General features: G+C 37.0%; 1 protein-coding gene across 2 annotated transcripts; it reads left to right on the forward strand.

Annotated features, from left to right (window-relative positions):
* Nucleotides 1–2,564: 2,564 nt before the first annotated feature.
* On the forward strand, nucleotides 2,565–18,405 carry LOC120422803 (probable serine/threonine-protein kinase kinX). Of its 2 annotated transcripts, none has more exons than XM_039586345.2 (4): nucleotides 2,565–2,919; nucleotides 16,267–17,229; nucleotides 17,288–17,860; nucleotides 18,063–18,405. In XM_039586345.2, exons 2-3 carry the CDS (start codon nucleotides 16,269–16,271, stop codon nucleotides 17,836–17,838), a joined length of 1,512 nt encoding a protein of 503 aa, XP_039442279.1. In that variant the 5' UTR covers nucleotides 2,565–2,919; nucleotides 16,267–16,268; the 3' UTR covers nucleotides 17,839–17,860; nucleotides 18,063–18,405. The 2 variants fall into 2 exon arrangements, with proteins under 2 accessions (XP_039442279.1, XP_039442278.1); XM_039586344.2 differs by having other exon boundaries at nucleotides 17,288–17,827.
* Nucleotides 18,406–22,314: the final 3,909 nt, after the last annotated feature.

A 22,314-nucleotide genomic window follows, 5' to 3' on the forward strand; every position in this document is an offset into this window, starting at 1 on the left:
AAATGTTATTTCGTATCAGAGTAATCGAATAAATACAAAGCGTAACGCCTGCGCACTATGCGAGGTTTAACTGTACCTACCTACAACTTGGCCGAGGACACCACATTGTTCAGAAAATTCCTTCAAAAGTTACAGATTTTCGAATATTTACGTGCCATTTTTACAAAGCCAAATGAGCCAAATCAAAAAATACAAAAATAAAAATGGTCGAAATCGGCCAATTTCGTAGAGAATTGCTCTATTAGAAGATCTGTACCTCGAGATGGAATCTTCTGATCGATTTGGTGTCTTCCGCAAAGTGTAGATTATGATTAGGATTATTTAAAAAAGGTTACACTAAAATACTCAGGGTTGGTTCAAATATTACGTCCAATGATTTTTAAAAAAAATCAGACCCCCCCCCCCTCCCTCTCCCCTGTCACGGACTTTTTTTAATAGTTTAATTGAATTTTAAATCAGAAAGTGCACCGTTTTTAAGTTATAGCCATTTTTAGGTTACATTATTGAATAAAATGTCTGCCTGTGTGGATCAATCGGAGGTCACAATCACAATCCAGAGGTCGCCGGTTCGAATCCAGCGGCGGGCGCTCTTAAAATTCTAAGTGTAAATAAGGGTATCCGGCGCCGTCGCTCCGTGCCGTACTCAAACACTTAGGAGCCCAGGGCGGCGAAGTCCTTGTAGTTAAAAGGAAGACACTAATAGTTAGTACTAGCAATGGTGACCGACTGCTATAAAGTCAACTTCGTCGTTTTTTTTGTTGCAAGTTGGAAAGATCAACTAATAGCTTAACTTTTCAGAAATATTTTTGGGATTTTTTTTGTCTTCTAGAAATTTGTTGGGCTTGCCAATCCAAGCAACTTTGTCGAAAACACCAACATTTTATCTCGCAGTACAAATAAGTTTGTTGGCGCTTACAGATATAAGCTTAATTACAATGCTTATAACTGAAAATAGAATATTTTTTTCAGTGTGGTAGAAACCAGGATAGTAAATTTGATTACGTAAATATAAAAACGACATAAATCAAAAAGTTGTCAAAGGCAAATTTATGGGAAACTATTCGGTAAAAATATTTACGAGACTTGGTTTTTCAAGTCTGTCATACAGAAATTGCCAAAAACCACAAAAACCCCGTTTTTTCAACATTTTCATTTTTAAAACCGCTGTATCTTCCCAAGGATTGGACATAGGACAATGGTCTTTTATGTAAAATTGTCTGAAAAATCGATTCCCACTACTGGTTTTCAAAAAATTTGACGTTTAGACCACTTTTCAAAAAAACAGTTTTAGTAAATGATTTTTGTATTTTTTTAGGAGAGACATACCATCCTGCATTTTTCGTCAGTCTTTTGGTTATATTTTAGGCTATTTTCTCAAAAATTTTGAACGAAAAAAAATCGTGACATCACCTTTAAATTTAAGTTTTAGACCTAAAAGTAAAAAAATCTCATAGATGTGGCGTGTATTTTTGTTTCAGTGTATTTTTTTTCAGAAAGCCCGTCCAATTTCCTACAAGTTTGTCTTTGACCACCAGGGATGAAATAATCGCAAAAAAATCAATTTCGCTTGCGAACTTTCTTCACCCGCGAAAGAGAGAGGAGTCAAATCACGCAAAAGAAAATCGCTTCCGAATTTCTCCCAGAAAATCAATCTGTTGATGATTTTTTGTGAATTTCCTTGTCAGCACCACTTAATAATATTTATTTCAATTTGTTTACACACATTGCCCATCTGCAAAATGTGACAGGTAATTTTTCGACGTGTGACGTTACACTTGCAAGTGTAGTAGTGAAAAAGATGCTCCGCCGAATAATCAAGATTATGATTTTTTTGGATTCCTTTTACCGATCTTTCGTGCGCGAGAGAGAAGAGCCAAGCTCCCTTCGGATTTTTTCTCTTGATGATCGTCCAAATATTTTCTTTTGATGATGATTATTCCATCGCTGTTGACCACTTTTTGATACGACGTAACGGCTTCGAGATACAATTATTTTTAAATTACAGATTACAAAAATATTTAAATACCTTACGCCCTTCTCAAATGTTATTTTCGAGTACTATTGGCTCCATATTCACACGCCTAGGATAATATGCCTACAAAGTTTCATTGAAATCGGAGAGGGTCGGGTACAAAAGTACCAGAAAAATTCCTGATTTGAGCTGAAATTGCTCAATATTCCAGTAGTTTGAACTAGATCTGCGGAATGAAAAAAAAAAAAAACAGATCAAGTCTTCCCACTCTCAACTTCAAGCATACAGTTAAATGTGTTTTAATCTATTAATTTCCAAACATTTTTTTGCAAAAAACACTTTAAAAATTAATTAGAATGCCAAGCAAAAATGTGTCACCCTTAATTAATTTTAAAATTTATTAATAACCGCCGTGCCATCAGATTGGGCTCGTAACTTGATCGTGTCTCATCGCGAGATCTTCTTTGAGGGGCACGGTTTCTCAGAGTCCAATCCATACTCCAGAGCCTGAACAGCAGCAAAATCTCCAGCAGCAGCAGCTCGTTCGAATCGCTGGGTGTGTGTATAAAAGTAAACTCAAGACGATTCCAAAGTTTAGTCGAACGAAGGTGGTCGTCGAACGAGGTGGTTCGCGTTAGAGGGTCTCAACAAGGAAGGGAAAAAGGAGCCTTTTTTTTTGTTCGTTGAAAGCTTGAAGTGATTGTGTGTGTGCGCCAAGAACACGTTTGGTTTGGTGGGGACGCTTGATATTCGGTTCGGTTAGAGAGTAGTGACATTGGTCCCCGTGAAGAGTGGAAGGACAAGTTCGTGACGGAAAAACTTGACCCGAGCCGACGACGGTGGAAAAGGGAGAGAAAGAGAGGGTAGGGAAACTGGTCCAGCAGCAGTTTGTGCGCGTCGTTATTAATTGTGTCTAGGCATTTCGAAGGGAAGAATTTCAACTCCAGGTAAGAACAAAACCGGCAGCTGGTTTGAATGTGGTTTGTTTTAAACAGTTTGGTTTGATTTGTAATTCCGTCAGTTTAACCGAATCATTGCTTAAATTTTAAGAAAAATAATTCTTATTTTTCCATACAAGTCTCCATACAATTTTTGGGGCTGAGGCGACACTTCAAAAAAGCATTTCCATCGATTCGAATTCATTGTGAGGCTGTTTCTCAGAACTAATTGCCAGGTTTTCAAAGTCCAAATTCAAATCGAATTAAATTTTCTCAGCTTTTAAAAAGTATTAATACATAATACTATTAAATTGAATACTTATAACTTGGTAAAAGGTACATTTTATGAAAAAAATAATGAAGTACTTTTCAAATGCAAATTCGAATTTGCATAAATACACTCAAACCCCGATGGTTTGACACCAACTGTTGTCAAACGAACGGGGTCACTTTTTAGTTTGACACCCTTTTTTCACGGAGTTCACACACACTACCAAACGTTTGTTTTGATAGTGGGCGTGAGCGCCGTATAAAAAGTGACAGTTCGTCACTTTTTAGTTTGATTTTGACCAACCAACGGGGTACAAACTAAAAAAGTGTCAAACGAAAATGTGACCAACCACCGGGGTTTGAGTGTAGTAGTTTAAGAAGATTATTTCAGCATGAGTCGTACATTTATCCAACGAGGTACACCGAGTTGGATAAATACGACGAGTGTTGAATAAATCAAGTTGTGCAACGAGTTCCAAACAACATTTTTCACATTTCCGAAAACACCCTTTGAGTGGAATTACAGGTCAAATGTTCATGTATTTTGTCAATTAACCGTTCAAATAAAAAAAATGTTGAAAAGTATTACTTTTCAAAACAAGTGCTGAAAAGTTCAACTTCAGTTCATTCATTTCAGTGCTAAAAAGTGAAACTTTTCAGCATTTATTTTGAAATTCGTTACTGTTTGATTTGTTATTTTTCGTACAGAAAAGTAGGCTTTTTCATCATTCAAGAATGAAAGGAAAAGTAAGTAGTTTCACGAAAGAATTGCAAAATAGTAGTTTATGCAACAAGTTGCAAAAAGAGGATTTTTTCAGCACGAGTCGTACATTTATCCAACGAGGTTCACCGAGTTGGATAAATACGAAGAGTGCTGAAAAAATCAAGTTTTGCAACGAGTTCCATACAACATTTTTTGCAATTCCAAAAAACTCACACTGAGTGAAATTTTAAGTAAAATTTTCATGCATTTTGTCAATAAATCGTTTAAATCAAAAAAATGTTGGAAAGTGTTACTTTTCGAAACAAGTGCTGAAAAGTTCAACTTTTCAGCACCCATTTGAGTGCTGAAAAGTAGAACTTTTCAGCATTTATTTTGAAAAGTGTTGCTATTCGATTCTGTTATTTTTGGTACAGAAAAGTAGGCTATTTCGTCGTTCAAGAATGACAGAAAAAGTGAGTAGTTTCACGACGGAATTGCAAAAAATGATTTTTTGCAATTCCTCTGTGAACCTGTCAACTTTTCCTGTCCTTCTGGAGAAACGAAACGGCCTACTTTTCCCTACCAAAAATAACAGATTTGAAAATACCAGTGCTGAAAAGTAGCACTGAAATGGGTGCTAAAAAGTTGAACTTTTCAACACTTGTATCGAAAAGTAACATTTTTCAATATTGTTTTGTTTTGTTTTGAACAGTGAATTTACTTAACATATGGAACCACGCACTAAAGCATTAGCCGAGCTTCCGTGGCCGTGAGGTTACGGGTTTCACCTTGTAAGCGGAAGGTGATGGGTTCGATTCCTGTCTGGCTCGGCAAGGTCAGATCCCTTAAAAGAGTAAATATGCTCACTGGGAATACTGACCGGTAGGGGATGGATTTCGACTAGCGGCGTGCTGGGTTTACAATCCAGAGGTCGTGAGTTCGATTCTCGTACCGGGATGATGACATTTAAAAAAAAAGCCCAGAAGATGTCTTTTTTAGTCCCCTAAAATATAAAAAAAATCAAAGATTAGAAAATACGTAATTTCAGAATTTGAAGTTTTCTGTTAAAAGTTAAACAAAAATTCGATTTTTCCCGTGTTCTATTTTTTTCCGAAAAATCCTAATCAACTTTGCCGAAGACACCAAATCGATCGGAAAATCTATTCTCAGGATACAGAATTTCTTACTTTTTGTATGACCAGCCCAAACAAATTAAATGTACCTACGGCAAAACTAATTATGCAAAATGACATCTTTCGACATAGTTTTATCCAAATCAAAAAAATGAAAATTTTGAAATCGTGAAATTGTAAAAAAATACTCTTTTGTTTTTCATAGAAATAAAAAAAACTTTTACAATTCATTGGTTTTGCAACTGAAACTACTTACTTTTTCTGTCACTTTCGAATGACGAAACGGCCTTCTTTTTTCACTAAAAATAACAGAATCAAACAGCAATACTTTTCGTTACAAGGACTGAAAAGTTCTACATTTCACTACTCAAATGGGTGCTATAAAGTTGGATTTTTCAGCACTTGTTTAGAAAAGTATACAAAGTATTTTGATTTGATTGGTGAATTGACTGATCCAATGTACCTTTGACTGTAAATCAATTCGTTGATGTTTTCAAAAAAGTGTCCACGTGGTTCATGGATGGTCCCCCTTATTGGAAAGGTATCTGTATAACCTATAATGGGTCGAATGATTGAGCTGGACATACAGCATGTAAAAAAAGTATTTACACCCCTTGGGCAGTATGCACATTTTGTGATGAAACATGTAAACAATTGAATGTTGACAGAAACCTGGTACTACGTTTTGTTCAGAAACTCATGCCGAACATTTTACTACAAAAAGCTTTTAAATACCTAGGTAAAATCGTTGTTATGGTTTCGTTTGAACAACCTGCCAAAAATGTTTGGAATTTCGTAATTTTTGTTTTCGTGGATCAAACCTACTTTTTGCTCAGGTATAGGTATCAAAAGATCGGAAATTTTATGCCCTTTCCGATGCCGTATAGGTTGACGACGTTCCGACGACGTAATTCCGGGTTGGTACGAAATTCCAACGAAAAATCTATTTTAGCGATACAAAGACCCCCAAAACGGTGTTATACCCACTCCAAAATGTTTATTTAGCAATTCTATGATAATATATTGACATTTAGTTAAATTAAAAGTTTGCAAAATTAAGTTTAGATAAGTTTTATATAGAATTTCCAGAGTTATATAAACTTTTATACTAAGTAGTCAGTAGACTTTATATTCAATCCAAATTATTTTTTTAATCAGTCAAGGATGCCTATTTGGAGTTGGGAGGCTGGATCTATAGTGATTTGTCAACAAATAACTTTATTTATGTTAATTTTTCGAAAGGTGTACAAAGTTTTTTTGCACCTTTTTTGATTCTTGTAATAGTATTTGTTATATTACTTTTTATAGAAATCATTATTTCATGAGCTTTTTGTAGCAAAATGTTCAGCATGAGTTTCTGAACAAAACGTAGTACTAGGTTTCTGTCAAACTTTAAATTGTTTACATGTTTCATCACAAAATGGGCATTTTTATACATACTGTAGTTGCTTCAAAATTATCGTCAGTGGGGGTGACATTGGGTCAAAGTGATTTTTTTTACGGATTTCCCCATTTCTATGGCTCTTTTCAATAAAACTAAATTCTGTTAAAAAGATTGTGTTGGGGGCATCTTAAGATGACTTAGCTGAAAAAATCTCGTTCCTAGAACAAATCGTGTCATTTTGGCAGCTGTTTAAAGTTGAGGTAAGTTTTGACCAAAAATGACCTCTCGATTTTTTTTTTATATTTTTGTTGGAACTGCTCGAATAGTACCTAAATGTTTGAAATTCTCTGCATCAAACGTTGTAGTATGTCAATTCCCTTGAACAAGAAACACTGTTGGATGACTTGTTTCTACCATATCTTTATATTTGAGTCAATTTTCAAACGATTGGCATTCAACGTAGAGTTCACCAAATTCCACCATATTTTGGGAAAATGTTAGTAAACCATCCAAGAACAAATCTACGTTGAAAGATTTTCTATGTTATTTAAATTGTCCCGATGATGCTATGAGACGCGGGTTCGATTCCCGCCTTATCCACTGAGCTTCTATCGGATGGTGAAGTAAAACGTCGGTCCCGGTTTCTCCTGTCTCGTCAGAGGCGCTGGAGCAGAAATCCCACGTTAGAGGAAGGCCATGCCCCGGGGGGCGTAGTGCCAATAGTTTCGTTTTTTTTTTGTTATTAAGAAATTACGAGAGGTGTATCATTTTTTGACCCATAGTCACCCCTACTGACGGTACTCAAATCCGAACTGCACATAAGTATAAGTTGAAGAAGTCATATCTTTAGGTAACGTAGTCGGTTTCTTTTTCAAATAGGGACTTCACCACCTAAAAGGGGTGTGTGTCTGAGTCTTCCATTCAACCTGATCCTGCCTGTCAAGTTAACATGTTGCTTTTTGGGTGCATGATAACCGCCCTGTCCACGTAAATCCCGCCCCGTGCTTATCTTCTTGCAGTGAATTCGGCCAGATATTCAACCCAACCGTTTTGACGGGTAGATCCGAATCAATGGCGGACTGCCAATTCTGTCGATGCGGCCTCCTAATTGATTTCATAATTCGATGCAAATCGATTGCATAACTCCTCGTTGATAGCAGAGGCAACGAGAGAAATCCAAGAAATGAGACAACAAAAGAAGAAATAAGAAAAGAAAAATTGTGAACTTGATCGGACTCTCCTCCACACCGGCACAACGTGCAGCTCAAACTCGGCACCTGTAATTTGTTTGGCTAACCAATTTTATTTTTTTGAGTGCATCAGGTTGGTCTTTTGGACCATAGCCCGAGGTTGCATGCCCAATCCCAACGGACACCGGCCAAGGCCCTCGGTTTGAACGGTCGCAAATTCTGCCCAAATTCAACCCAGATTCCACAAGTCCGCAAAAGTTGGGCGACATTTTTCTGCTGATTGGCCAACCATGCCGCGTTCTGTGAGCTTTTGTGGGGCAATGTTGGAAATGATGACTAGCAATCAGGTGTTTGTGGTGGAACAATCACCAACCGACGGACGACGGTTGAGCTAAAGGTCACTTTTATATGATGGGAGGAAATTTTCGAGTTGATTAGTTCAAGTTTAAACTTTATTGCTTGGTCGTGCAAAAGTAACGTTGGAGGTGGTTTATGGTCTAAGAGGAAGACGGTGCAATTGTTTGGAATTATGCAGGGGAAGCGGCTCAACTCGCTCTATTTTTGTTTCCATCTTAGCTTATACCAATCTTGAATTTCATTTGAAAGATATAATTTAATAAAAAAAAATAGTCCTTGACAAAATAAAAGGTCTACAGGAGAAGACAAAAACTTGAACAAAATTTGCAATGGCCTTAATATCTGGAGTTTTTTTTTTGAAAAGGTCCAATAAACCAAATTTCCAGTTTTTGCTTTTTGGATGTCTTGAAACCGCCTTGAGGCAGGGGTATTGCAAAACACCCAAAAAGCAAAAACTCAAAATTTGGTTTATTGTACCTTTTCAAAAACAAACTCCAGATTATGATAAAAAACATCACCCCACTTTGGGACCATCCATAAACCACGTGGACACTTTTTTGGAAATCTCAATCCCCCTCCCCCTGTCGTGGATAATTGGTCATACAAAAACAAACTTTTATGTATGGATCGTGGACAATCGCTTACCCCAAAGAAGCCATTTTGCATCATTAGTTTGTCCATATAATTTTCCATAAAAATTTGGCAGCTGTCCATACAAAAATGATTTATGAAAATTCAAAAATCTGTATCTTTGTAGATATGGATAAGGACTAAACTAAAAAAATGATAAACGATAAAAAAAATTGGTAATTTTTAATTAAACTTTTTGTCACTAAAACTTGATTTGCAAAAATACACTATTTTTAATTTTTCGATATGTTTTAGGGAACATCAAATGCCAACTTTTCCGAAATTTCAAGGTTTTGATAAAAATCTTTGAACGAGTTATGAATTTTTGAATCAATATTTATTTAAAAAAATCGAGATATTGGTTGCCAAAAAAATTTAACTTCATTTTTCGATGTAAAATCAAATTTGCAATCAAAAAGTACTGTTGTGAAATTTCGATGAAGTGCACCGTTTTCAAGTTATAGCCATTTTTAGGTAGCTTTTTTGAACAAAGTCGCGTTTCTTCATTTTTTTAAATAAGTGCACATGTTTGCCCACCTTTGAAAAAAATATTTTTGGTAAGCGGAGAAAATTCTCTATATTTTGCTTTTTTGAACTTTGTTGATACGACCTTTAGTTGCTGAGATTTTGCCATGCAAATGTTTAAAAACAGGAAAATTAATGTTTTCTAATTCACATCCAAGCAACCAACCATTTTCTTATGTAGATATCTCAGCAACTAATGGTCCAATTTACACTGTTAAAATTAGAAACATTTGTGAAATTTTCCAACCTTTACAAAAACAATATTTTCCATGTTTTCAAATTAAGACTAACATTTCAAACGGGCCAAACATTCAATATTATTAAAAATAGTGTTCTTTTTTGCAAATCAAGTTCTAGTGACAACAAGTTAAATTGAAAATCACCAATTTTTTTATCGTTTATATTTTTTTTCAGTGTAGTCCTTATCCATACCTACAACTTTGCCGAAGACACCAAATCGATCAAAAAATACCTTCAAAAGATACAGATTTTTGAATTTTCATACATAATTTTTGTATGGACAGCTAAATTTGTATGGAAAATTATGTGGACAAACTTATGATGCAAAATGGCTTCTTTGGGTATACCGAAAGCACCAAAAAAGTTTCAGCCTGGTTAAAAAACACAAAAAAAAAATCGAATGACCGAAATCTGAGAGAATTGCTCTATTGTTTTGATCCACTCGACTTTGGCTTAAAGCAAGGGAATACACTTTAAAATTATTTGCATCAGGATAAGTAATATATTTGATTAGTTTAGTTTTTTTAGTTTTACATCCCCTCCACCGAGGCAAATGCAAGTGGTCATTGACAATAAGTTGTAGAGATTTCTTCACACTTTTTTTCTAAGAAATTCAATTTGATGCACAAAACCATTCCTAAGAATATTTAAACGAATTTTTCCCGCTGTGCAACGGTTGTTCAGATTAAACCAGAGATCAATCATAAGTATCCGTTCCGAGTAAAGCCCCTTCTAACGGCATAGCTTTGGATTGATTGCGCCACAACGGTTCAACAATCTAACCATTTTGTCCCTGCCTGCAGGCGGCATCAAAGTCGTCCCAAACGTGGGGCCACACCACGCTGATCCAAGCCACGCCGGCAGCCCACACCGGTTCGACCTTGACCATTGGAGGTTCATGAATAAGTTAAATTGCTGTTGTTTTTTGTTGTTGTTGTGTTGTGCTGTCACGACACCAACATCATTTCTGTCGTTTGTTGCCTCGGATTGAGGATGATGATGGACCTCATCAACGAAACTTCTGCTAGATTAAGGCTTAAGCCAAATGAACAAAAAAAAAAGTCATGATTTGCCTAAGACTAACACGATCCAAGATATCGAAACCTGTTACTTAATTTATTCGATTAAAAATGTGGCGCTCGATGACGTTGAAATTACTATTTTTTGTGGTCAGCGAAAAAATAAAAAAAGACAACAGAGACGACTTCACCCAATGGAACAGATTGCGAATCAATCGAGCGCGCTGAAAGAACTCGTAACACACATTTTTTGGCTTATGCTTTTCCAAGCTCTCTCATAATTCACGACCTGTATCACGGTGTGTGAATAAGAGTGAGAGGTGTTTGGCTGTTTGGCAGGTGGTTCGAGGGGAGAGCCCCAACCCAAATCATCATCATCTATATAGCTGACGTGAATTATGCGCCTAAACAGTTAATAGTTAATTTTAAGCCGGCAAACTGATTGATGACTCTGTGAGTGCAACCAAAACACGCCTCTTTGTTACTACACCAAACTTTGCTCAAAATCAAAATGTTATGCTTAAGGTGTTGCCCGTTCGTGCTCTTGTGTTTGCCCGAATGAAGTAAAACAAAACAAATCCGTGTTTGCTTAGTTGTTGCCTACTTCCATTCACAAGATTTCAATCCACATTTTTCCAGCCATGTGGTTGGTTTGAAATTGAAGTTGAACAGGTTGCGGCGTCCACGAGGGCGCGTTCGTTAGTTCTGTTTTGGACCTCCGCGACGCGACGCGGTAGTGTAGAGCTATAGTTGTTGTTCTACACTAAACCAGTTTGACTGCTAGTATGCTAATTGTATCAGTTTAGAATGTTAGAGGATCGTCAGTTGAGAAAAATGTTGAGAATTGGAACTTTTTACGCTCACCTAAGATAGTCTTTTTGTCATTGTTTCATGATTTGTAAATTAACGTAGAATGTAGTGGCTAAGATAATTGTTGGAAAATGTAGGAAAATCACTACCTTATCAGTAATTGTATAAGGCCAACCAGAAATCAGCATATTATTGTAATTCTGTCGCAATCACATTTGATGTTTCCTATTTTGCACAATTGAGGGCCTTCTTCATTGCAAAAATCTTGAGTCTGGCCCAATCCATGTTTAGACCAGAGGCATTGCATGGGGTCACCAACAAGGTAGTAAACTTTCGCGCAATTTCTCAATAAGCCACCGCACCAAGCAATACCTTTTAAAGCCACAATGTTTTTCTTCTTCTCGGCAGCAAGCATGATAAACAAAGAGTGTGTCATTAAGTCGCATTAAAACGCCAGTCCAAAACGTCCTCGAAGGTCGTCTTGGTCCAACTGCGGCACCACCGGTTTTGGGTTCAACGGCGACGATCTTCAGCGATGAGAAGGACTGCGGCTGTTGAAGAACGGGCGGTTGATTTCAGCTCGGTGGGAATCTTCTTTGCGCTCAACTACTGGGGGGATTTCGAAATAAAACAAAAACAAAGCCAAACTGTACCACAGCGCACCTGGAGGACGGACATTCTGCGAGACTTTGATCAACCTGCTGCACGAAGAAGGCAGAACTTGGCACGTCGCAGATAAATCTGATTTTAATGTGCGGCCATTTGATCCGCTGATTAAATTTAATGTTTCCGCACCATGGCACGATGATGGGGGGAAAAATTTGCCGCTAGAAGTGGATTAAGGTATACGAGATTTGCGCACACGCCGCGGGAAGATGAATGGCATCCGGCATGGTGATCATAGAGTGGAACCATCGGCGTTGTGGATGGGACTTTGGAACGAAGATCCTTTTGTTTGTTCCATAGAACAACGGCCCTTAACGTTAACGAGTTGATACAATTCTCACGATTTATTTATAGTAAGACTTGTGTGAATGTTTACTCATTAGCGATGCATTTTTATCAAGAGTTGGTTTGTCGTAGGAAGACAATCGGTAAAAATCTTTTTCGAAAACACGAGTTATTTGCATTGGAAGTTAGTTTCTACGAGAAACGAGCTCCAATATACATAATTACCTAAATTTTGATTGATTACTTTGGCTTGTACTTGTACGTGTACATTACAAATTTCGATTATAAACTCTATGGTTCCATCTGAGAAGTCAGCAATGGAATCATTCTAAGAAAAGCAATTGCGGTTGCGGCTTGGATTCTTAAAATGATTCCATAACATTCAAATAGGAACACAATATTACAATACAAACATTCAAAAACACGCCCTTTTGAAATGTTAGACTAGATTAAAAAAATGAAAATGAAAGATATCGGAAAATTTCACGAGTGTATCATATTTTAACATTGAAATTCGGACCATTAGTTGCTGAGATATCGACATTAGAAAATGGTGGGTTGTTTGGGTAAAACTTAGAAAACATAAATTTTTCTGTTTTTAAATCTTTGCATGCATCTTATCTCAACAACTAAGGGTCGTATCAACAAAGTTTCTAGAAAGCAAAATATAGAGAATTTTCTCAGCTTTTCAAAAATATTTTTTTTTCAAAGGTAGTCAAACATGGGCACTCATTTAAAAAAAAATAACCGGGACTATTTTCAGAAAGCTTGGCTATAACTTGAAAACGATGCACTTTATTTCATTAAAGTACTTTTTGATTGCAAATTCGATTTTACATCGAAAAATGAAGTTCGATTTATTGAAAAAATCAGTATTGATTCAAAAATTTACTATGTACCCGGTCAAAAATTGTTTGCACATTCCGGAAATTTTTGAAAAGTTGGCATTAAATGCTGTCGAGCTACCATGTCGTACGTCGCTTTTTGACGTTCCGAGAAAAAACGCGTTTTAATGTTTGACCTTGAATAAATAAACAAAAACGAGAGCGCGCAATGTTTTTTTTTTTTACAAAAATATGTACAACGTAAAAAAACACGATTTAAAACCATTTCTGATCACTTTTTTTCATTTTAATGCAAAAAAAAAATTGACAAGACAACATTTTTTCGATGGATCAACTATGGTCCCCTTGGAACGAGCTGTCAAGTAGGAACTTTTCTGTCAAGAAGGACCGCGAGGTTAATTTTTCCAAATTGATTTAAAAATCCATTTTAAACTCTTTGTGGTCGTACAAAGGGTCATTGTACTCAGAAAAATAAGCTTTATCGCTGTAAACAATAATATCAGCAATCTAAGCTTCATTTTAGGACCCAATTGTCGCACTTACTTATCAATTCGACAGCAACATTTCAAAAGGCATCATGTACATTTTGACACTTTCTGGGTTATTGCAAATTCTAAAAGTACCGTAAAACGGGGTGACTTTGATAGGTTTGCGATTTTTCCGCAAAATGAAGAGTACAATTAAAATACATAAGGAATGGTTCAGAAACATACTGACCGTGGTAGACAAGAGTTCAAAGTACCTCAAGAAGAACTTTTCATAAATTTTTGAAAGGTTTATAAAGTTAGTTAACTATAGTTAACAAAATGTTGATGGAAGTCATTATTTTAAACTTCTCAAAGTGTCATGATTTTCTCAATGAACATGATTTTTAGTCGGAAAACGGAATGAATTTTCGGATTCTCTGGACAATTTTCCACTAGGAGATCGATAAAAAAGTTAAATAATTAATATGTGTTTTTGAAACACAATTTTAAAAACTCTCTAAGTTTATAGGCAATTTCAGTTGAACAAATTTCATGTAAAATGTGAAAACTTGTGATTCGTGCTTCGAATTCAGTATAAAATGCAATATAAATCGATAATTTTAGAAACAAAACTAGTTTTATCAAATTTCAGGCAAAATTCTGACTTTTTAGCAATTTTACCTAAAATTTATATGTATTATTTTAAAAAGCTTATAAACTTAGTTAACTTAACATAAACATTGATTTTTTTTCTTACAAACTATATCAGCTACTTTAGTGATGGTACATTTAACGTACAAATAAAGTTTGAACATCTTAAATATGATTTTAACAAGAAAAACTATGACTATCAAAGTCACCCCGGAATTAAAACTTAGAATTTTTAACGTAACTATTTTTCTAAACACTATTGAAAAAACTTTTTTTCCAAAATAGTGCATGGACTTTGTGTGGCCAACCCCAGTACATGTTTTAAAAATAAAAATCTTAAGAAAAACCTTACCTGTTGGAAAATATTCTAAAAACAAATTGAAATCCTATCAAAGTCACCCCGGTTTACGGTACTCCTAATAAGCTACCTCTCCACCAAAAATGAGCAAAAGTTACTTCAGTGAAGTCCGTTTAATAATGGTTTTAAATAAAGTAACATAAACAAAATCTCTGGTATCATCAGTGCCTGTTTATATAGCCCTGTCAACCTGTCAAATAAAAGCCTTGCCGACGAAAAACGAATCATTACAAAGCTTCCCCTCCAATGACAGCAGGGTGATATAAACACTGGTGATTTGATTAGAACACATTTTTTTGCTTTTATATTAAAATGGGAATTGAAAAATGATGCTCAACCATATGTGTTTTTCTCAAAACGTACGGTTTGTACAGTCATCCCTCATATTCGGAACAGTTTACAGATCAGCCAATGTTCAACAAATCATATATAGAAAATCGATAATTGAACATAATGATTTGCTTTTTCCTTCATAAGAAAGCTTTTCTTGCGATCTTTCGATTGAAGTATAGACTTGCTGTACATTTTTACGATTTATATCAAGTTTTTAAAGAAAAACATTGACCCTTGAAATCCACAAATTCGGAACACTTTTTTCTTACGATGTAAACAAACTTTTTTTTCTCTCCAGGAGTACACATTTTTTACAAAAAAATTACTTCACACTCTGAAACCAACAAAACTCAAGCTAAGTGATGTTTTAAACATGGTCTGATAACTTTTTTGTGAAAATATCAATTAAATTCAGGTGTTCCACAATTGTGGGAGGTACAATAACATCCCACAGTTATGGAACATGCAATTTCTAGGCAGTGTTTTGCTGCTCTGGATAAAAAAGTCTTGAAATGAGTTTTTTTGTTCAAAAGTACTATTTTTACTAGTGAAATAGGAAGAGAATGTTCAAATAAAGGTCCTAAAAATAGCAGGGACGACAGAAAAGTTACATTTTGCATCCTATTGACAAATTACCACAAAAGTGTTCCGAATTTGTGGGTGTTCCGAATATGTGGGATGACTGTACATGATGCTTTTTTTTAATGTTGCCGTCGAATTGTCAGGGTGTGTCAAGATAGCACGACAAGATTGAAACTTCTTTTATATGAAAAGTGACAGAAATGTACGGAGTTTTTTTCGATTTTTATTTAATATCTACGGATTGAATTCGAACATTGAGGATCTGTGATGGTTTTTTTTTCTATCTGTGAAGGTGAGGCATTGTGAGCTGCACAAAATGGCGCTCTTAACTCCATTTGGCCCAAAATGCACGTACGACAAGTTAGCACGACGGCGACGATTTGATGTCCCCTAAAACATATAAAAAAATTGTGTTTTCTTGAAAATCAAGTTTCAGTGACAAAAGTGAATGTAAAAATCACCAAAAAAAATCAGCGTGTATCATTTTTTCAGTGTAGTCCTTATCCATACCTACAATTTTTCCGAAGACATCAAATCGATCAAAAAATTCCTTCAAAAGGTACAGATTTTTTAATTTTCATGTATCATTTTTGTATGGACAGACGCCAAATTTGTATGGAAAATTATATGGACAAACTATTGATGCCAAAAGGGTTCATTGGGCATACTGAAGGCACCAAAGAAGTTTCAGCCGGATTTAAAAAATACTATAAAAAATCGAATGACCGAAATCTGATGATACCATGGCTTGTAATTTCAATTTTTATAATTAATGAAATATTTAGATGATTCACAACCAGAAATAGTAAGGTGGGCGATACAGGGCAAAATACAGTCTAAGCTACAAATAAAAAATACATCGTAAATTTAGATCTAACATGATATTATAACTTTTATTTCTCTTCCAGACATGAAACTTTTTCACATCGCCCTCGTGGCGGCAGCATTCGCCATAGCCGCTGCCTTCCCAACTCCCCAAGATGCGGTTGTACCAGCAGCCGGCAAGCCGGTTGAAGCCGCTGAAAAGCCCACAGAAGAAGCTGTCCTAAAACCCGCGGAAGTTAAGATCGCCGAAGTCAAGGCCGCCGAACCTGTGGCAACCGAAGCAGAAACCAAAGAAAAGGTCGAGGAGGTTAAAATGGTGGAGAAGATTGAGGTTAAGGTTGAGGTCAAGGCCGTCCCGGAGGGCATGAAGATCCCAGCCGTGGTGCACGTCACCGAGGTTCAGGAACCGATCGCTAAGACGACTGAGGTTAAGGCTGAGGAACCTGCTCCGAAAGCAGCGACGACGGAAGAGAAGACTGAAGTAAAGGCGGAGAAGATTGATGAAGTTAAGCCTGAAGCGGGAGTCAAGTCTAAAGCTGTCGAGGATCAGGTCGTTGAAGCTACTGTGGAAACAAAACCCGCTGTTGAAGAAGCGCCGAAAGCTAAGATCGCCGAGGTTGAGCCAGAGAAGGTTGAGACTAAGGCTGAGGAGAAGGTAGAGGTTAAGGCTGTGGAAGCAAAGGCTGAAACTAAGGCGGTTGAAGAAGTCAAGCCGGTAGCGGAGACCAAGATTGAAATAGTGGCTGTCGCGGAACCTGCCAAGGCTCTGCCAGAAGTCGTTGCTGAAGAAAAGAAGGAAGCTGTTGAGGAGAAAAAAGAAGTGGCTGTTGAAGAAGTTAAACCAGTTGTCCAGCTGAAGAGTGACGTTCCCTCTCCCGTGGCCGTGCCGATCGTTGAGGATCTGAAGGCAATAAAAAATGTAGAATCTGAGCCAGTCTACCGTTCCATCCCGGTTGCCGTTGTCCAGGACGGTGAAGAGGAAAAGAAGGTCGAGAAGCCAGCGGTCAAAGCTGTTGAGAAGGTCGAGACGGTCGAGAAGGTTGAGGGTAAGAAGTGAATGAACATCTGTTTAACGATTGATCCTAACTTTGACTGTATTTACAGAACCGACACCAGTTGCTGCCAAGACCGTTGAAGAGCCCAAAGCTGTAGAGGAGAAGAAGGAAGTCAAGCAGGAAGATGCTCCCGTTGAGAAGAAGGAAACTCCAGTCGTGAAGGCGATCGAATCCGAAGTTGCCAAGTCGGCTGTTGATCCAGTTCAGGCTACAACCTCAGAAACCGTTCAAGTTACTCCAATGGAAGCCGCCGTTGAGAAGCGTGAATCCGTTGAAGCCGAAAAGCCGACAGAACCAAAAGTCTTCGTCGTCGAGGCCAAGAGCGTGCCCGAGAGCAAGAGCGAGTCCAAACCGGAAGTAGTGGCCGAACCGGCAGCCAAAGTCGAGGAAGGGAGTTCAACCAAAAGCCAGCTCGCCGAGAAAGAAGCTGCGGATAAGGGTGACGGTGACAGTTCAGCAGCTAAGTCGTCCGAAGAGCTAAAGCAGGCTGCCCCAAAAGTGGCGGAAAAGTCGGACGATTCGACGACCGCCGAAACCGCACCCGCTCCGGTCAAGGTCGAGGGCAAAAAGGGAAAGAAGAAGTTGCCAGGTTCGAACTAAAAACACACACACAACATACAATGTAAATGTGATCAGTTCAATTCAATTGCATCCAAGCTGCTTTAAAAAAATACTCTTTTTTCGTAGATTAAACCAATAGAAGTCCTAATTCATTAAACTTTCCTCCTAGATTCTATTCTATTTTCCACATCTATGCTCGCTATCTCGCTGAAAATTCTTTAAAAAATCCCCGAAACTAACAAAATTACTCTTTCTAATTTTAGCAAACTTCCGAGGATACCGAAAGCGTCTGCAACAGGAACAGCAAAAGTCGTAACCGCTGGATGTAAGCTCGGCCATTCAAGAGACAATCCTGTTGACAGGATGTGCTTCACAAAAACACTTGTAGGCTTAAGTTAGACTAAGCAAACTTGAAGATTACTGCGCTTTGGAAATTTTATCAACTGGAAAGTTGGATACTTTCTTTGATATGACAAATAAAAATATTTTTTTTAGTTATATTTAAGAAAAATCAACAAAACATGCAATTCAACGAAGAGTCCAGTGTGTATTATTACGCTTGAAGTAGATTTAGTTGTAAGGAACAAATAAAGTATTTAAAACACATTACCGTTGGATTCTTTTCTCAGAGAAACCCTTGATTTCTAGTTTAGATCATCACTGAAGAAGAATCAATTGTGTAAATTGAACCCTTTTAACTACCAGTAATATTATTCGATTTGTTTCAGTTACGTTTCAACCCTCTTTAACCTAACTCAGCATCTAGACTAGGGTGGTCGAAATCCGGGTTTCCTCGGGGCTACTCCCTAAAATCAAAGCTTGGCCCATCACTAGGCTAGATTCCAAATTTGTGCTCATTCTGACCACGAGAACCCCTCTCTCTGATCGCTTGAAGTTTTTATGGGAATATCACCAAAATGTATGGAGAAAAGCAACTGTTTTACTGGTTTTACTTCATTATCAGCCCGCAATAGTCAACCGATTCTTACCCTTTTTCAGATGTAAACCTTTCTTCAAATCTGGAGTTTTTTTTGAAAAGGTCCTATAAACCAAATTTTCATTTTTTGCTTTTTGGGTGTTTTTAGAACCGCCTTGAGTCAGGGGTATTCAAAAACACCCAAAAAGCAAAAAATGAAAATTTGGTTTATAGGACCTTTTCAAAAAAAACTCCAGAAATTAAAGCAGGATTTTAGGGCAAGTGAGCACACCCGTGATTTAAAACATAACACTGACCTACAAAAATTTACAAAAATGGCTGCGCAGGCTCAACTCGAGGGGAAGCATTAACTTTAAGGTCTCCAGAAAAACGTGTTTTTTTTTTTTAATTTTTCAAAAATATTTAGTCAGGGTCGAATGGTTTTTCTTCAAAGTTTGTATGGAGAATTAGGACGGTTCGTCGCTGCTGCATAAATCCAAAAATTGCATGTGGGAGTAGCGAACAGCACTAATTCTCATACAAACTTTGGAGAAAAACCATTCGGCCCTGACCAAATATTTTTGAAAAATAAAAAAGAAACACGTGTTTCCTCTCGAGTTTAGCCAGCGCAGAAATTTGGTTGGTCGGTGGAATTGCTTTTAGGAGGCCCCTTAGAGTTGGCTGCGCAAAAATGCTCATTTTCGGAAGCTAATAACTCTTCAGCAAAAATCATCTTAAAAGGTGTTTTGGGGAAAGTTGTTCTAAATTCTAGAGGTTTCCGTGGTCAGAATGAGCTCAAATTTGGAACTTGGCCTAGTAATGGGTCAATCTTTGATTTCAGTTGGTACTCCCGAGAAAGCCCGGTTTTGGACCACCCTTATCTATAGGGATTTCAAACCTAAAGAAACGCAAAAAAAAAACTAATTTATAACAATTTATTTTTATTTCATAAGCATTGCAGAGAGAGTTAAACCCGCTGCTCATCCCATAAAATTGATTACGAAAAATGAAAAAAAAAATCTGACAAATCGATTGGTCATGTCTAACTGTACCAACTGTACGGATTTTTTACTTTTCATACGGATTTTCGACCCTCTCTGTGTATTTTTAACATGCCGAAATTTTTGTACGGAATTTTTCACATAGTACGGATTTTTACAGAATTTTTACAACTTTTTAAAAATTGAATTGATTTTTTGATTGGGCCGAAACTTTTGCTGATTAGACATTTTTGTTTAACTGTCAGTTTGATTTCAAAGGGACAGTTTTCCGGGTTTTCCTCAGTTCAAACATGATTATCAATAATTGATTCCTTTTGAAATTTCTAATTTAACAGATAAAAGATCCAAAGGCTTTCTAAAGCTTGTGAAAACCTTGTGTTGTGCTTGTGTTAATAAATAACAAAATAAGTTTCGGTTCATATTTTTACAAAATATTTGATGAAATTTTTTAAAAGTCTGTGCACCTCAGCCTGAGAGGGCCTCGTGGCGCGGTGGTTAGCGGCTTCAGCTGCCGATCCCTAAGTTGCCATGGGGCGCGGGTTCGATTCCCGCCTTATCCTCCTGGCCTTCTATCGGATGGGGAAGTAAAACGTCGGTCCATTTGCGTAAAAGAGGTTTTGGGTGACTCACTACACATAACCTTCGGACGCCTAGAAATGAGCAGAAACTTGCAAGACCCGGGGGTCGTTGAAGTGAATTGCTTTGCTTTTTTGCACCTCAAAACATGTCTGACACATCGTCGCCATCGTGCTAACTTGTCGTACGTGCATTTTGGGCCAAATTGAGTTATGAACGCCATTTTGTGCAGCGCACAATGCCTTACCTTTTGATCTTCACAGATCCCCTAAATTCGATTTCACTCCTGAGATATTCACCAAAAACCGAAAAAACTCCGTGCATTTTTGTCACTTTACATATGAAAGTAGTTTCAATCTTGTCGTGCTATCTTGTCACTCCCTGAAAATCGATGTAAGTGTGACAATTGGCCAAAGGGATTTCAGGTCAGGATGCGTTTGACGCACGTACAAGTCAGACTACCGTAAACATTTGTAATTATAACTCGGGACTCCAGCAACCAAATACAACCAAACTTCGGGACAATGCACAGAATGGTCAACCAAACAAAACGTGTTTGTTATTGTTTACATTGCGTGCTCTAGTTTTTGTTTATTTAAGGTCAAACATTAAAACGCATTTTTCTCGGAACGTCGAAATGGCGGGTGCGACATGATAGCACGACGACGTCGAATTGAGAATATTACTTAAATTGAAAATCTCTTGGATTTCATAACTTGTCGGAGAATTTTCAAAGCATATCAATTGTATTTTGTTCAGTGTTGTTATTTAAACCTTCCATCGGATGAGGAAGTAAAATGTCAGTCCCGGCCTTGGTTGTTAGGCCGTTAAGTCATTCCAGGTGTAGGAGTCGTCTCCATGCCATAAGTACAAACAACACACCAAACCAAGCCTACTCCGGTGGAATCGCTGGCGGCGGTTGGACTCGCAATCCAAAGGTCGTCAGTTCAAACACTGGGGTGGACTCCTAGGTTCGAGCAGAAACTTGCAATAGAGACCACAAAAGACCCGGGGGTCGTTAATGTGGATGGTTTGATTTTTTTTGTTATTTAAACATGTTTTCACTATTTCAACAACTTATATGTCAAAACTTTTGAGAGAAACCTGCTTTTTCACTTCCCATTAAGCAGTTTATTACTTGATTTCTGATCAAAACGTATTTAAAAAGCTGTAATTTATTTGTAATTTAACGTAAGACATCGTCAGTTGTGTGCTATCTTGTGAAAACGAGCATTTAGTACTTTTCGAGAAAATCGATTTTTAAAGTTTGTTGGTAAATAAATTCAAAACTATGAATGATAGAGACAAACTTTTTAAAGCAATCGGTTCGTATATTATCGCCTAACAAACGCTCCAAGTTTCAACTAATTTGGTTACACCAGTTAAAATATACAGTAAATAATGTAAACAAAAATCTGAAAAGCACGTGTCACAAGTGTGTTTCGAAAGTAAAATTGTACTACGTGTCACAAGTGTGCACAGAATTCCCATACAAACTAAAATAAGCTCAAATCAATGGTTTGATCGACTTAATCAGTTGTTAATCAGTATATTTTTATAAACAAAAGGTTGCATTGCCTTTAGAAAGTATTTGTGAAAAACAAGAAAAAATTTCCACATTTTCCAACAACATGTATGACGTGTCTCAAGTGTGCACAATCATTTTGATGATAAATTGGTCTATGTCACAAGTGTGTATCGCGATATCCGGGAAACAGAAGCGAGTTTCCAAAATCGGGTAAAAGCATCTTGTAGTGTTTGTTAAGTATAGCAAAACGTCATCATTAACTCATTTTCGACCAGAATGGTCTATATCACAAGATAGCACACAGCTGACGACATGATTATTTTGAACATTTTTTTAAAGATATTGAGCATATTTGCATATAAGAATTGCATGAACTGTACTATTATTGGATAATTTCAAACCGAAACCTGTTTGCAACTATCAAGATCATTTTTAATTGATATTCTATTTGAATTGATAGTTAGCGTACAACGCGATCGCCAAACACTCCTCAC

This window comes from Culex pipiens, chromosome 2 (genome assembly GCF_016801865.2).
Source record: "Culex pipiens pallens isolate TS chromosome 2, TS_CPP_V2, whole genome shotgun sequence".
NCBI lineage: Eukaryota > Metazoa > Arthropoda > Insecta > Diptera > Culicidae > Culex > Culex pipiens.

What these genes read in the sequence shown, in the direction of transcription:
- LOC120422803 (XM_039586344.2), top strand. Translation starts at nt 16,269, where the DNA reads ATGAAACTTTTTCACATCGCCCTCGTGGCGGCAGCATTCGCCATAGCC. An exon ending in GACGGTCGAGAAGGTTGAGG is followed by an intron (nt 17,230 to 17,287) that starts GTAAGAAGTGAA and finishes CTGTATTTACAG; the next exon opens with AACCGACACCAGTTGCTGCC. An exon ending in GGGAAAGAAGAAGTTGCCAG is followed by an intron (nt 17,828 to 18,062) that starts GTTCGAACTAAA and finishes TTCTAATTTTAG; the next exon opens with CAAACTTCCGAGGATACCGA.